We start from the raw sequence: 16018 nt of genomic DNA on the forward strand, positions 1-16018 counted from the left end.
GTTTAATTGTTTTCTTACTAGTGAAGCGTTCAGTTTTCCATTCAGTTTTTCCGCTTACAAAGTCCGCCATGTAAATAGCAAATGCACCATGGCGCGACGTAACTGAGTCTTAAAGGGAATTGGAGATGAGACTCTGATTGGTTTAATGCACGTTATGTTAAAAACACACCTATAACTCATTAAGAGAATAAACACAACCCTGTTAGACCATGCACCACAGCGCAAAGCATATTTTTCTGTCCTTAAAATAGCAAAAAACATGCCCTTAATGCTTAGACTTTGCGCCTAGATCTTGCTTGGTCAATATATCAATTCTTAAAGGATTAACTTATCATTTACTGTTCCTCATGTGGTTTTTAAACCTTTATGAGTTTCTTTCTCCTGTTTAATACAAAAGAAGATATTTGGAAAAATGCTGGTTGATGGTATCCATTGGCTTCCATAATTACTATGGATGTCAGTGGGTGCCAGCTCTTCAGAGTAACTTATTTTGTGTTTGTTCAACAGAAAAATAAACTCAAATAAGTTTTGAACTAGTGAAGGGTGAGTAAATGACAGATTTCAACTATCCCTTCAAGCAACAAAACCCTTCATCCTTATGAACATCTTTCACCCTGTCTGAAATCACAAAAGGTTTATAAAGGACATGATTTATTAGCACTAATGCCACCACACCAAGTCCAGCATGCAATGCTCCTTTTTTATTTCTTTTTTTAACCCATTAGAAGCATACGGCTTGAGAGGCAGACTGATTTCCGTATGCCGACTGTGGGCTAAAAGCGTGACCACATTCTTAACTTACAACCCTGCTCTATAGCTACCAGAACACCCTATACCCTTAAATTGACGGACTTGTGCTGTCATGCTTGACACTAGAGCTCTTCAGAAAATATTTGTGGTCGAATAATACAACGCTGATATAAATCCAGCTTTAAGAGTACCACCGTTTTCCACTCCAGCACAGACATCCTTGAGGATTTATCATATTTCAGCAATCTAATTATACCACCACCACCACCACCACAAAAAAAAAAAAAGGAGCATTATCATATTATAAGGCTGTGCATCGCTCATAATGAACGCTATTAGAAATGATGGGAATTAGGCTGTCATAACAAAGTTACACTCACGGACAACAATGACGTGACAGGGCTCACCCCGTGCGTGTCTGCGTGCCTGCATGTCAGTTAAATCCGTGGCCTTAACAGACGCAGGGAGGGAGACTGTAGCTTATTAGCCACATAACCTGATTGAGCGAGCACTGTAGCGGCTACCCAAACCTATCTAATTACAGTGCCCTGCCTCGTCCGAGACTCAAAAGTGACGCTCGCCAATTACACTAATCACCTTCACCACCAAAAAGCACTCGTTCCGGGAAACGGACACGGACGCTATTAAAGTTCAGCTCCTGATGCATTTAGAGAGATCCTCGTTCGTTGCTATTCGCTTCAGAATTGTTGTGTTCTGGTTATTTCTTTGTTTACATCATAAACAGTGCATTTCTGGTTTTACAATGCTATGGATCTGGATAATGACTAACGTGTGTCTTCTTTCTTCTCTCTCTCCCTCCAGTGCGCCCATGCCATATTTGGTCGGAGTTCATCTCAGCCTTTTAGAGGTACGTCACTTAAATCTGCTGTCAAACATCTTTAAAGGGTTTGACGAGAAGTTTGATCAGGCGCTGCTTCTCAATATTGCATAAAGCATCATTCTTTATTTATATACATGTTTTTTTTATTTACATCGGGTCATTTAAAACCCTGAGATGCTAATATCACCTATCTACTTTGATGCATCATTGGCGAGCCAACATGGGGAAACCTAGAAAAACTGACACATTGTTTTTTTTTTTGGTTTTGCTTTTCATCTCCCGGGCGCCCACGAGGAATGAAAGAGCTGGAGAAGCGGCGCTGAAACAAAGAGACAGTGCGTTCGGTTATTGAGAAATGGCATGTTGGTTGGAGGTAGACCTATAGCTTTGCGCGCAGATCTGATAGCGCTGACAGTCGCGCCGGTGCTGGTGTTTATCACACGTTCGCCCGCTGACAGTCCCGACCCCCCCTCCTGCTTCCCTCCCCAATCCGGCTGCACGTAATTAGACCAAATCAGCACACGGGCCGCCGTAGCAGCGACTGTCAAAAATGACAAACCAGAAATTTTTTACACACTTGGCTGTTTCCCCCACCTGCACTGAGGAATAATTATTGGATTTGTCGCCACTACCGTGACTACCATTGTGTGGAAGCACAAACCTGATACATTCAGCGTGCCTGAGTGCTTTTGTATTTGACTAGCTGTGGTATATCTTGTAATTAAACTAAAACAAATAAAACAAATGATTGAATTAAAAGATAGACTCACTCCCTATATGTTTTCACTTGTTATGCAGAAATCTGGACTCAATAACTTGTATGTTTAATAATTAATATCTTTATTTTATGCATTTGCTGAATAAATATTGCCTGATTGAGTCTTTATGATGAGGTTTTGAAAATTGTGAGAGGAATTTAATAATGAAAATGTTTGTAATGTGTTTTAGCTACGTGTTATTGCAGTGTTAAGTTGTTTCTATTCGTCTCATCTGGAGGTTATTCAAATGCTTACAAGAAATAGGAATAAGCAGGCCGGAGTGTAACAAAGTGTGTTGCGTTTGCAGAGAGTAAAGAGCAGGTCCCTGGAGGATGTGGTCATCCTGAACGTGGACACAAACACCCTGGAAAGCCCCACAGATGACCTGCACAACCTGCCTAGTGATGTGGTGAGTGTCCGTAAATGACACAGACACACACATTTACCTAGAAATCTAAAGGAGGATTGACCACTGGCTTCTACTGGTTTAATTATTACAAGCAATTAATCTTAAGAAAGATTTTTATTAACATTTTTATTTCTAAATCGTTTGCAAACAAACTTCCCTGATTATCTATAAACGTGAGATTTTAAATGCACTGTGAATATAATATAATATAATATAATATAATATAATATAATATAATATAATATAATATAATATAATATATAATATAATATAATATAATATAATATAATATAATATAATATAATACAGTATAATATAATACAGTGTAATACAGTATAATTTTTTTTGTGAATAATATGATATATACTATGTAAATATATATATATATATATATTACTTGATATGTTATTTGTGTATATTTGTTATTTGTGTTATTTGTGTATATTTATTTCAATAAAATCCCTACACACACACACACCCACAGAGAGTGAAATGCAGGTTTAACCAGTAATGAGCACTCGCTTTATATTTCGATTGTTTGTATGTAAATGGAATAACTAGAGACTGAATACTTAAAGAAATAGCTTAAAGAAATGTTGAGTGTTTGTCATTGAAAGGCAGTTCAATGCCTGTTCTGAAAGTGTCTGAAAGGGGAATGTAAAATTTTGTGAGATGTAATATCAAACAAACAAATAATATAAACAACATAATGTGAATAAGATTAAAATGGCATACATCAATATAATCTAATGTGAGAAATTATAATACAATAGAATATGAAGGTCACAGGACAGGTTGACATGCGCGCTCACACACACACGCACACACACACACACACTAATCAAATGGTTCTGTTGTTTTTAAATTAATGTGTGTCTGTGCATAATATAGAGAGGGAACTTATTAACTTGTTGTAATTAAAGACACTATTATTTAAAGACATCTTTTTTTAACAAACTATTGAAAATATTAATATTGTATGCATTTGAATCTCTTTCTAAAGTACAGGTCACCCATAATTCCACTTTTTTTTTTTGTTCTTTTTGAGAATTTAAATTAGAGCGAAAACACTGTAGTCATCTATTGTTTATAATTAACCCAAATTATTCTACAAATTCTACAAATACACCAATTCTAAAGCTTACTAATATTAAAAGTTAACATTTTTTTGTTTTATTAAAAGCAATATTTAGTTCATTAAAGGAAATAAGACATCCCTTCATCCCTAAATGTCTGTGTATGTGTATATAATATAATATAATATAATACAATATAATATAATATAATATAATGTAATGTAATGTAATGTAATGTAATCTAATGTAATGTAATCTAATGTAATGTAATCTAATCTAATCTAATGTAATGTAATGTAATGTAATCTAATGTAATGTAATCTAATGTAATGTAATATATAATATAATGTAATTTAATGTAATGTAATCTAATGTAATGTAATGTAATGTAATATTATATAATATAATGTAATGTAATGCAATCTAATGTAATGTAATATTATATAATATAATGTAATTTAATCTAATGTAATCTAATGTAATGTAATCTAATGTAATATTATATAATGTAATGTAATGTAATGTAATCTAATGTAATGTAATGTAATATTATATAATGTAATGTAATGTAATCTAATGTAATGTAATGTAATATTATATAATGTAATGTAATGTAATCTAATGTAATGTAATGTAATATTATATAATGTAATGTAATGTAATATTATATAATATAATCTAATGTAATGTACTGTACTGTAATGTAATATTATATAATATAATGTAATGTAATATAATAAAAATACAGATTTATTATTATTATTATTATTATTATTATTATTATTATTATTATTATTATTATTATTATTACTTTTTTTGAGGATGTTAAAATTATGGAAGTTTCTCTTAATTTCACAATTTTGAACAGTACACATACACACGCACACACTCACACACACACATTTGCGTTTCTGTTCGCTTTTCTTTTTTTGTTCTAAAACAAATGTTTTGGACATGCACGCACACATGCACACACAGACAGAAATGTGATGGCCGTTTTCTCTCATTTTCTCCATCTCTTTCGCCTTCCTGCACATTTGAGCAAACAGTCTTTCTCTGGTCAGAAGAACACAGCGCACCTCTGTCCTCTCATCATTAACAGACGAATCCCCCTAAAAAAAAACATCTCTGCAAACTTGCCCTGTGACGTTAAACACCCGTCGCAGTTCGCCGGCCATTTCCAACTCCAGCCTTCATCTCTCTCTCTCTTTCTCTGTTTTTTTTTTTTCATCTTTTTTTCCTCTTTCTTTTTGCCTGCCCAGTGGCACATCGCGCTAGAAGTCCTGCATTTTCTGAAGGCGCACAGAAGAAGGGGGCCAATTATTAGATCCTACTTTTCTGCCACCTGCCAGCGCCTTCTCTCTTTAATTAATGTTTAGGTGGCACGGTCAGTGCAACAGGAAGTGCATCCAGCGCCGGGGTCACAAACGCATCTGTCATCTGTCCTTTTGAACATAAAGAAACATGTAGTTTTTTCCATCCCGCCGGGGGGTGTGTTTTAACACTCATATATGACTCGGTGGATCCCGCTGCTGTCTGTCCAAGCAGAAAAAGCCAGCCTGTTCTGTTATGCCATCTCAGCACTGGCATCCCATTTGTAAATTAAATTGCAAACCGAACGCAAAGAAGGAGAAAAAAAAGAGAGGAGTCGGGTCTTTTGAAACTGACGGAGGGGAAAGAAAAAACCTCTTTGTCTTCATAGCGTGATAAATTAAGTGGCAGCTCCATGTTTGCTTTGATCCTCTCTTGCAATTTTTCATTGACTAATGATAGAGCAGATTCTGCATATCATGTTAAATTACCCCACCTGAATGTAAATGTCACCTACAATAATATATTTATCACCACAGAAAAATTCATTTCTCTCTCCCTCTGGTTTGCATACCTTTGGGGATATTAAAATTCATAACTCAGGGAATCGCTTTAAATTGAGCAAAAGCTTTTCTTTTTTTTCCCTCTCCACGCTTTTCCTCTTAAATTGTCTGTCACATGCCCTGATTGTATTTAATCGAATCAATTAATGCATTCAAATGCACTCTAGCTTCCAGATATATCAATAAATACAAATAAATCAATGCATTTTAGAGCTATTAAGCACGATAAACTACCCTCTTTTTTTCCTTTAAGTCTTTTATTGATTTAAGCCGGACCGTTTGAGATTCATGTAATTAAGTGCTTGAAGTTTTTTTTTTTTCACCATGTGGACTTTATTATTAAGCTGGTCTGACCACTAGTCGCGCTCTCAGACGGGTCAGGGGTGACAGTTGTGCTGAATTACCTGCGCTTTTTTCAGACGGGGGACCCTATGCTGCGCTCTCCGCTGTCTGTCACTTAATGGCAGTTTTTCCCAATTTCACACATAATATTTTAGATTTATTGACTATTAGAAATGCTACCACGCCAGTAGCGATTGCGCTGCAAACAATCCTAGGGATTTTACAAATGGAGATAATAATTGCCGCAGCTCAGAGAGGATGTGGTGATCGTTCGGGAGGGATTTCAAACATGGCCTTTTATTGGAAACATCAGATGGGACGAGGTTGAAAGATTGTCGGTTTTAATCACTGCTGTTTTTTGAATGTGTCACACGAGGGTTTCAGATGCATTGAGATGGTTATTTTGTACAATGTGTGAAGTTACAAATGTCATCAGACTCTGAGGGAAACATTTTTTTTGCTAACTTTGCTTAGCATTGATTTAGTTAGTCCACAGTCTATCTCTTCTTTCTTTTTTTGTTTCGTTTTTATTCTTTTCTTTTGTTTATTTTTGTTTTTGTTTCAATTAGTTTTTTTATTTAGTTTTGTTTTTGATTTTTTTGTTTTGTTAAAATATTTTGTTTTGTTTGTTTTTTATTTTTTGTTTTGTTCATTAAATTTTTTGCTTGTTTTTATTTTTGTTTTGTTTGTTTATTTTTTTGTTTTGTTTTGTTTTAAATTTTTTGTTTGTTTTTTTATTTTATTTTATTTTTTTGTTTTTTGTTTTTGTTTTTTTATTTTTGGTTTTGTTTGTTTTAATTTTTTGTTTTGTTTGTTTTTTATTTTTGTTTTGTTTGTTTTTATTTTTTGTTTTGTTTGTTTTTGATTTGTGTTTTGTTTGTTTTTGAGTTTTTGGTTTTGTCTGTTTTTTTATTTATTTTTTCATTTATTTATTTATTTTGTTTGTTTTTTATTTTTTGTTTTGTTTGTTTCTGTTTAGCATTGATCTAGTTAGTCCACAGTCACTGCGTTTTTAAAAGTGTAAAACAAGGGTTTAAATACATCTTAAATGCACATTTTGATTTTTTCAATTTCACAGTCTAATTGATATTGCATAGCTTTTGAGACAGTTGTTGTTTCAGGAAGAACAAAGATTGTTGGTTTTAAAATTAATCATCTTTTTGAAAGTGTCACACAAGAGTTTGAAATAATTTTAAACCCATTTTTAATGTGTGATAAAGCTGTCATCGCACTCTGAAGTGAGTATAATGTCACTTTGTAAAACCACATGCATAAAATATGTATATATTGAATTTTTTAAGAAATTGTAAGGCGTTGTTGCACATTTTTGGAAGTATCAAATGAGAGTTTGTCAAATGTCACGCACTGAGCAGGTGACTTTTTAATGAAACATAAAAAGATATGCAAATTTTAGTTTGCATTGTTTGTCGTTTTAATAGGGTCTGCATTAATTATTACTTAAACATGGAACACAAAGCTTAAAATCATTCCAAATGTTTATTTATGTGAAGTTAAATATTTTTTTTCTAGTTTTAATCCCTGCACTCTTTTAAAGTGTCCCACAAGGGTTTGAAATAATTTTAAGCCCATTTTTAATGTGTGATAAAGTTGTCATCACACTCACATGAAGTGAGTATAATGTGACTTTGTGAAACCACATGCAAAAAAAAAAAAAATCTGACTTTGAATTTTTTAAAGAAAGTGTTCAACAAATGTGCTCTGAGCAGGTGACTTTCTAATGAAACATATAAAATATATATTATAGCAACATTTTCTTTTGCATTGTTTGTCAGGATTTAATAGGTTAATTATTACTTAAACATAGAACACAAAACTTAAAATAAATTAAAATTCTTATTTTTATGTGAAGTTATTTTTCTTATCTAGATTTAATCACTGCACTCTTTTAAAGTGTTACACAAGGTTTTCAAATTTAGACTTGTGTTGTACAGCTTGATTACAAATGAAAAACATTTTAAGGTGATCCATCATTTAAAAAGGTATGCTAATTACATTTTTCTGTGTTTTACAAGCTGCATATTGTCATCATGAGGAATAAAAATTCATTTAAATAAAACAAATCGGTCTCACTTTACAATAAGGATTAATTAGTTAACGTATTTACTAACATGAACTAAGAATGAACAATACCTGTACAGCATTTATTATTATAGTTCAATATTTACTAATTATCAACATCCAAATTCATGCTTGTTAACATTAGTTAATGCACTGTGAGTTAACATGAACTAACAATGAACGACTGTATTTTCATTTCCGAACATTAACAAACATGAAGAAATACTGTAATAAATGTGCTGTTCATTGTTTGTTCATGTTAGTAAATGCATTCACTTATACAACTTTATAGTAAAGTGTTACCAATAAATGAAATACATTTTGTATTGACCTTATTCTGCGATGTGGAAGTGCACTCCCCTGAATTATCAGCCCCCCTGTTTGTTTTTTCCCCAATTTCTGTTTAACAGAGAGAAGATTTTATCAACACATTTCTAAACATAATAGTTTTAATAACTGATTTATTTTATCTTTGACATGATGACAGTAAATAATATTTGACTAGATATTTTTCAAGACACTTCCATACCGCTTGAAGTGACATTTAAAGGCTTAACTTGGTTAATCAGGTTAACTGGGCAGGTTAGGGTAATTAGGCAAGTCATTGTATAACGATGGTTTGTTCTGTAGACTATCGAAAAAATATATATAGCTTAAAGGGGCTAATAATTTATATTTTTATTAAAAACTGCTTTTATTGTAGCCAAAATAATAAAACAAGTAAGACTTTCTCCAGAAGAAAAAATATTAATAACAGTTTGCAACATCAAGCAACATAAAGAGCTGTTTTTAACGTCTAAAAGTTCAATGGAAGTGAACGAGACCGGAGGTCTTAAGCCAAAAAGATTCCAATGGCTGCTTGTACGTCAAGAATAAGGTCAATAAAACAACTATGAAAAAGCAACAATGCCCAAACTGAATACATTATAATGTGGCTATTTCATCCTGCAAATTAAAATACATCTCTTTATGCTAACTTTTTTTCCAGGAAGACCACAGATTGTGTTTTGGAAAAAAAAAAATTTATTAACTTTCATGACATTGCCAATGTCGGTCTGAATTGAGTATAAATGACTTTCTGATCCCTCATTTTAAAAGTCTCTTTTTATGCTAACTTTATTTTGCATCATTTAAGAAACTCCACATATTGTCTATTTTAATCACTACATTTTTTTGAAAAGTGTCAGATGAGAGTCTGATTTCTTATTTTGCACAAGTTTAAAAAGTTTCAAATGTCATTTCTTAACGTGACTTTCTGTTCCAACCTATTATCAAAAATCGTTTCATGCTAACTTTATTTCGCTTTGTATTGGAAAGCCCACGGATTGTCAGGTTTAATCACTTCACTTTTTGAAAGTGTCACACAACAGTTCAAAACACATTTAAGTGCTTATTTGTAAGTGTAAAACTCAACACAAAACAGTATCACTTGCCTTTTTGATCCAGCTTATTTAAAAAAAAATCCCTTTTTATACGAATGTGATTCATCTTCGTTTGATAAAAGTCCACGGATCGTCGGTTTTAATCATTACCGTTTTTGAAAGTGTCACACATGGGTTCGAAGTACATTAAAACACTTATTTTATTGAACAACGTGTGGAAAAGTTACCATTGCATTCAGGAGTGAGTAGAACTTGACGTTTTGATGCTACATATTAAAATTCTTTTGTCTTTAGAAAGCGTTTGTTGCTGAAGTTTTTATCACGCCATCAAGCGCTGAATATTTAGGAGATTTTAATGATTGGTGGCTGAGTTCGCAAAAGCAACAGAAAAGAAATTATGTTAAAAGCAGAGTTTGCTCTCTCACAAATAAACGCGTTTCCTCCTCTTTAAACATTGTGAAACTGTTGCTTATTTATTTAATTTTTTTTTATTCAATTATAATTGGATTTGGTAGCAGGAGATGGGCTGTTTACTTGTGCAGTCATTAAAACCATCCAAAAATAGCAAATTATAACTCCATTGTGCTAGCAAAAGAGCTCCGCTGTGTTATTTGGAAGCGTTTTCTTCTCTGTTCGCAGGTCCTGAATCAATCCTGAGACGCTTTTTGATAAAATATTCCTTTTGACTTTATTACTTTTGTTCGAGCTCCGCCAGCTCTATTGTTTACTTTTCCAGCGTCGTTCCCTTTCCCCGTCTCTTCCGCGCAACTTATATTTGTGCTTCCTGCGTTTGATCGCTTACGTTCTCAATCAACAGCGAAAATGCAAGTTTGCACACCCACCTCGTGTATATTAAGCTACCAAATGAAGGTTAACAAATTAATCAGAGAGAAGCGCAATATCCGCGCGCCTCCTCTGAGATGCTGTTTAATTGGGATTCGAGAGAAAACAAAAACAAGCAGAACATCAGCTGACACACCAAACAATTACTGTTTGGGGAAAGGGGGAACGTGGCATGTTTCGGAGCTCGCTCTGTTTGCACAATGACTGGATCAGATCCATTCTGGAGCCTCTTGTGTTGGGGCTGTTTATGTGGGACAGGGCCTCATTTCTGGATTGAATGCATTATTGGTCTGCTGATAAACAATAACTGGACCTGTGTCGTTGCCATTTTTGAAGATGTATATTTAGTTGAACTATTACTTGTTTGTGTTTTTGTTTTGATCAATTTAACAAATCTATTTGGTAAATGTAGAGGTCAAGGTAAAAGGTCATAAGGTGTGGTGAATGGGACAGCAGTACGCTGGAAAAAAAGGAACTGGGTCAAACTATTTTGACCACTTTATATATTTTTGTGGTTGAAATCCTCTTTTCAGAATTAGATATGTTGTTTTATTTAGTTTTAATGTTTTGTTTTGTTTCAGTTCATTTTTTGTTTTAATTTTTTTATTTTATTTTAATGTTATTATTTGTTTTGTTTAGTTTTGTGTGTATTGTTTTGTTTTTTATTTTTGTTTTGATTAATTTTGGCTTTATTTTTTGTTTTGTTTTGTTTTTTAATTTTTTGTTGTTTCGTTTAGTTAAAATTATTGTTTTTTTTTTTTTTAATTTATTTAACTTTTTTGTGTGTTTTGTTTCATTTTTCATTTTATTCTATTTTTTGTTATGTTGATTATTATTTGTTTCAGTTAGTTTAATTTTTTTGTTTTTATTTATTTACTTATTTATTTTTTTAATTTTTTTGTTTTGTTTCATTTAGTTAATTTTTTTGTTTTGTTTCTTTTTTATGTGTTTCATTTAGTTTTTTAGTTTATTGTTTTCTTTTGTGTTTTTGTTGTTTTGTTTCATTATTTTTATTTATTTATTTATTTTTGTTTTTTGCTTTGTTTAGTTGTTTTAGTTTTTGATTTTGTTTATTTTGTTTCTTTTTTTGTTTTTTTTTGTTTTCTTTTTTGTTTTGTTTATTTTTTCTTCGTTTCATTAAATTTTAAAAATTTTTCCAAAAGATGTTTTTTATCTATCTATCTATTGTAGAGGTCATAAAGGAGTGGTAAATGGGACGGCAGTATGCTGGAAGAAAAGACTTTGAGTTTTGTTTTGCATAAATTGTATCTTAAAATGTTTGTCTTTTTTGTTGGTTGATTATGTATAAACCATAAAAAGAATAATGGATAGCAATTGAGGTTGTGTGAAATGCATTCAAAAGCCTGCTACCAAGAGCAGAGCAGAACCCAGAACAGCCTCATTGGTTCTTTCTTTCTTTCTTTTTTTTTGGTCTCGGCGAGTAAAAAATTGTCAGACTGAGTTCAGAAGCAAACCTCATCTGACTCTTTTTTTTCTTTTATTATAAGGCATTTTCATGTTTAGATTCACTTGAATTTCTTGGTCCAGTCCTCTACTCGTTTCAATTCAGTAGCTGTTTATGACAAACTGTTGAGTCAAATCACACGGTGTCTGGACTCGCTGAATCTTAGGTGTCAATATTTTAATGATTTATAAAAGATGAATCCCTCTCTGACCATCTTAGATTAGACATGGATGTAAACATAACATCATTTTCAGCAGTATTACAGCACATTGTGGTCCACTTTTGGACCCAGAACGCACATCATCAGACTCAATCAGAACAAGCGGGTTATTAAAATGCCTTATTGTCAAGCCAAAAAAAAAATTAAAATCATTTAATAAAAATCATTAAATTAAAAAAGAAATGCCAGAAAGGGCTTAAAGCTTTTCGCATCTGAATTCTTGAAAGATGAAGATTTTTGAGAGGCTTTAATTAATTCATTTTAGCAAACTTGCAATATATCTTGTACATAGCCAACATCTAATAACTCGCATATTCTGCATGCTTATGTTAGCATATGAAGTAGCAGTGATTGATGGAGTAATTTGCATTGTGAATGCTAACTAGTGAACACTTTTTGAGTGGTCATTTGTATTGCTGTTTCCTTTTCTTTTTGGTTCATATTTACATATTTTCAACTTTAAAAATGAATGATATGTATTATATAATTTCAAATATGTATGTATGTATGTATATATTTTAACTAATTTATTCATACATTCATACATTTTAACGTGCAGTATGCAAGTAAATATCTGTCTGTCTATATCTGCATTATTTATTTATTTATCTTGTTTTACATAAAACCTGTATTTTAAATATATATCTGCATTTTCATTAATGTATTTTAAATATATTCTACAAGACTAAAACACTAACTTGAATTTTGCAAGGGATCTTCTAACAGCTTAGATGCATGTTTTTGATAAAACATTGCATTTATTTTTTTTCTAATATAATTGAATATAGTTGAAGGTAAAGACAGTGACCTGTGTTGTGTCAGTGTTTCGGCTGAAATGCTCTTTGTCTTTGTGTTTCTCTAAGAGGATGTGAATTCAGGCTGCGTGTACATTTACTTTTCTGCCTAGTGCACATCAAAAGAAAGCAGAAGATTTTCATATCTATTTCTTTTTTCTTTGTAGTCCTCTAATTGCCTCCCAACGGCTTTCCATCCCTGGACAGAATCCTTAACAAAATGTATTTTTCCCTCTGTCTTTAAAAAAAAGTCTTTCAGTCAGACTCCAAAAGGGTCACAATGTAAACTGATTTATTTACACACTTGAGTTGGTCATTTCATGATTTTATTTACATTAAAGCAACACTGTGAAGTATATGTATATATATATATGTATTAGGTCATTTATTTGTATTGTGCTTTAAACTTAATATACAGTACAGCTATGGAAAAAAATTAAGAGCTTTTGACAATGCCTTGAATTAATGATTTATAGTGGTTTTATTCTAGCAACTGATAACATTTTTTTCAAATGTAAAAAACAAATGTTATCATTTCGAGCCTTTTTTTGCTTAAAATAACAAAAATGTGCAATGCTTTCAAATATGTTTGTTCATTTTTAGAAAACACAATACCAATATTTTAACTTCAGACGAGTTAACGAATAAATAAAACAATCAATATTTTGTTTAATAACCCTAATATTCTATCAAACAACTGAAAATATTAGTTTTTCGCACCAATTGTCATTTTCTGAAAATAAATAATGAAATAAAGTTGATGTTTTTTGTTTGATTGGAGTAAATGTTATTATATTTTAGAGAATAAGCTGATTTATTTACATTTGACTTAGTTGGTAATTTCATGATTTTATTTACTTTAGGCAATACTGTGAAATATATATTTTAAACCATTTATTTTTATTACTCTTATGAAAATAATATTCAGCTATGGAAAAAAATTAAAAGCTTTTGAAAATTCTCAGATTTATGATTTATAGTGGTTTATTTATAGTGGTTTAGTTTTATTCTGGGAACTAATGATAACATTTCTTTCAAATATAAAATACAAATCTAAAATACAAAAGCCTGTTTTGCTTTTAATAACAAAGAAGTGAAATGTTTTCAGACACAATACCAATATATTAACTTCAAAAGAGTTAATCAAATAAAAACAATCAATATTTCATTCAATAACCCTAATATACTATCAAAACAACTGAGAATATTAGATTTTCTGTTTCTCTATCTATCTATCTATCTATCTATCTATCTATCTATCTATCTATCTATCTATCTATCTATCTATCTATCTATCTATCTATCTATCTATCTATCTATCTATCTATCTATCTATCTATCTATCTATCTATCTATCTATCTATCTATCTATCTATCTATCTATCTATCTATCTATCTATCGGTCTCTTTAGATCTAAAATGTCACTTGCAGGGGTGTCACATATCTATCTGTCCTGACAAATATTCATTCATTCATTCATTTTCTTGTCGGCTTAGTCCCTTTATTAATCCGTGGTCACCACAGTGGAATGAACCGCCAACTTATCCAGCACATGTTTTATGCAGCGGATGCCCTTTTAACTGCAACCCATCTCTGGGAAACAACCACACACACTCATGCACTTTCATATGCTACAATTTAGCCTACCCAATTCACCTGTACCGCATGTTTTGGGACTGTGAGGGGAAACCAGAGCACCCGGAGGAAACCCACGCAAACGCGGGGAGAACATGCAAACTCCACACAGAAACGCCAACTGACCCAGCCGAGGCTCGAACCAGCGACCTTCTTGCTGTGAGGGGACAGCACTGTCTACTGCGCCACCGCGTCACCCTGTGCTGACAAATAGAAGTTTTATATTAAGATTTTGATTGTGGAAACATGACTTTTTTGTGTTTTGTTTAAAATGAGGAACATTAATGACATTGTATGTAGAAATGTGGACAGCAAGCTTGTTTTGTAAATTTTTAAACCTGCCTGTTAATGGTTGCTCCAAGTAGGGGGCGGAGCCTGGCCTATAAAAGTGGAGGCCAGACTCCAAACCAGTGCTTGTTTACCTAGTCAGCAAGTGAGATACTGAGATACCGTGAGGGAATTACTAGCCGTTGTATATATTGATTTTACTTTTAAACACTTCAAATATAATCTTAAATGCAACGTTATTTATGAAATCCAGGCATAAAACTATAACAACGCTTCAGATGACTGTTCTAGAGCTTACAGCTAATCAATTTGTCACATTCTGGAGTGCATTACAGTTCTAAAGAAAGTTATAAATGATAATTTATCTTAAGTAAAACAAATACATTTATAGATATCATAAGTATAAAAGAAATTCACTCACCTAGAAAATGAAGGCCACTTGAGACAATTAAGTGCACAGCATGCCATATTATCTGGTAATTGTAGGAAATCATTTCAAAAAGCAACTGACTGTGTAAAGCCACATCAAACAAAACAAAAATATGATATTAATGCCGAGCTCAGCGGCTAATCAGTCGGAATCAGCTGAGGTGATGAGACAGTGAGCAGCAAGACCTAGCTGTCACTCAAGTGGCCACGCCCTTAATTATGCAGACATAATATAACTTAATATAAGCGAAACGGATGAGTTATAAAAAAAGATTACTCCCTTACAGTTAATATTAGCTATATGCACCAAAACTATCTTTTGTACCAGGCTGTAAACATGTTTTTATTGGCTAAATTGGCATTGCAGTCTATAAGCGTCTGGATTTCCTGGGGCCCGCCCCCAAAGGCGAGTCAATGAATTGCAGTTTTAGTTACTTCCTTTTTGGTTTCCCGAGGGACAGCAGGAGGTTGCAGCTTGGCCTTGACATGCCTCACAGTTGGTCTGACTGGACCCAGACGGGTTTGGGAGGATTGGTTGTACCATATTTATATTCATTTTTACATAACACAATACCAGTTTTTTGACTTCAAAAGAGTTTTTTTTTTTTTTAAAAACAATCAATATTTTGTTCAATAACCCTAATGTTTTATGAAAAACAACTGAAAATATTAGTTATTCTGACCAATTGTCATTTTCTGAAAATAAAAGTAAAGATTTTTGGACTTTTAAAGAATAAAAGAAACATTAACACTTTAACACATTAACACCAAATAAGCCCAGTACAGATAGATAGATAGATAGATAGATAGATAGATAGATAGATAGATAGAT

General features: G+C 32.3%; 1 protein-coding gene across 2 annotated transcripts in view; it reads left to right on the forward strand.

The window, feature by feature from the left end:
* The window catches only part of dennd1b (DENN/MADD domain containing 1B), a 187514-nt gene that overhangs the window by 113147 nt on the left and 58349 nt on the right, over positions 1-16018 (forward strand). For both annotated transcript variants that reach the window (XM_056448448.1, XM_056448449.1), the window contains 2 exons: positions 1573-1618; positions 2657-2758. In XM_056448448.1, the coding sequence (XP_056304423.1) occupies positions 1573-1618; positions 2657-2758 (148 nt within the window). The remainder of the gene's footprint in view (positions 1-1572; positions 1619-2656; positions 2759-16018) is intronic.

Source organism: Danio aesculapii, chromosome 22, assembly GCF_903798145.1.
Source record: "Danio aesculapii chromosome 22, fDanAes4.1, whole genome shotgun sequence".
NCBI classification, from domain to species: Eukaryota; Metazoa; Chordata; class Actinopteri; order Cypriniformes; family Danionidae; genus Danio; species Danio aesculapii.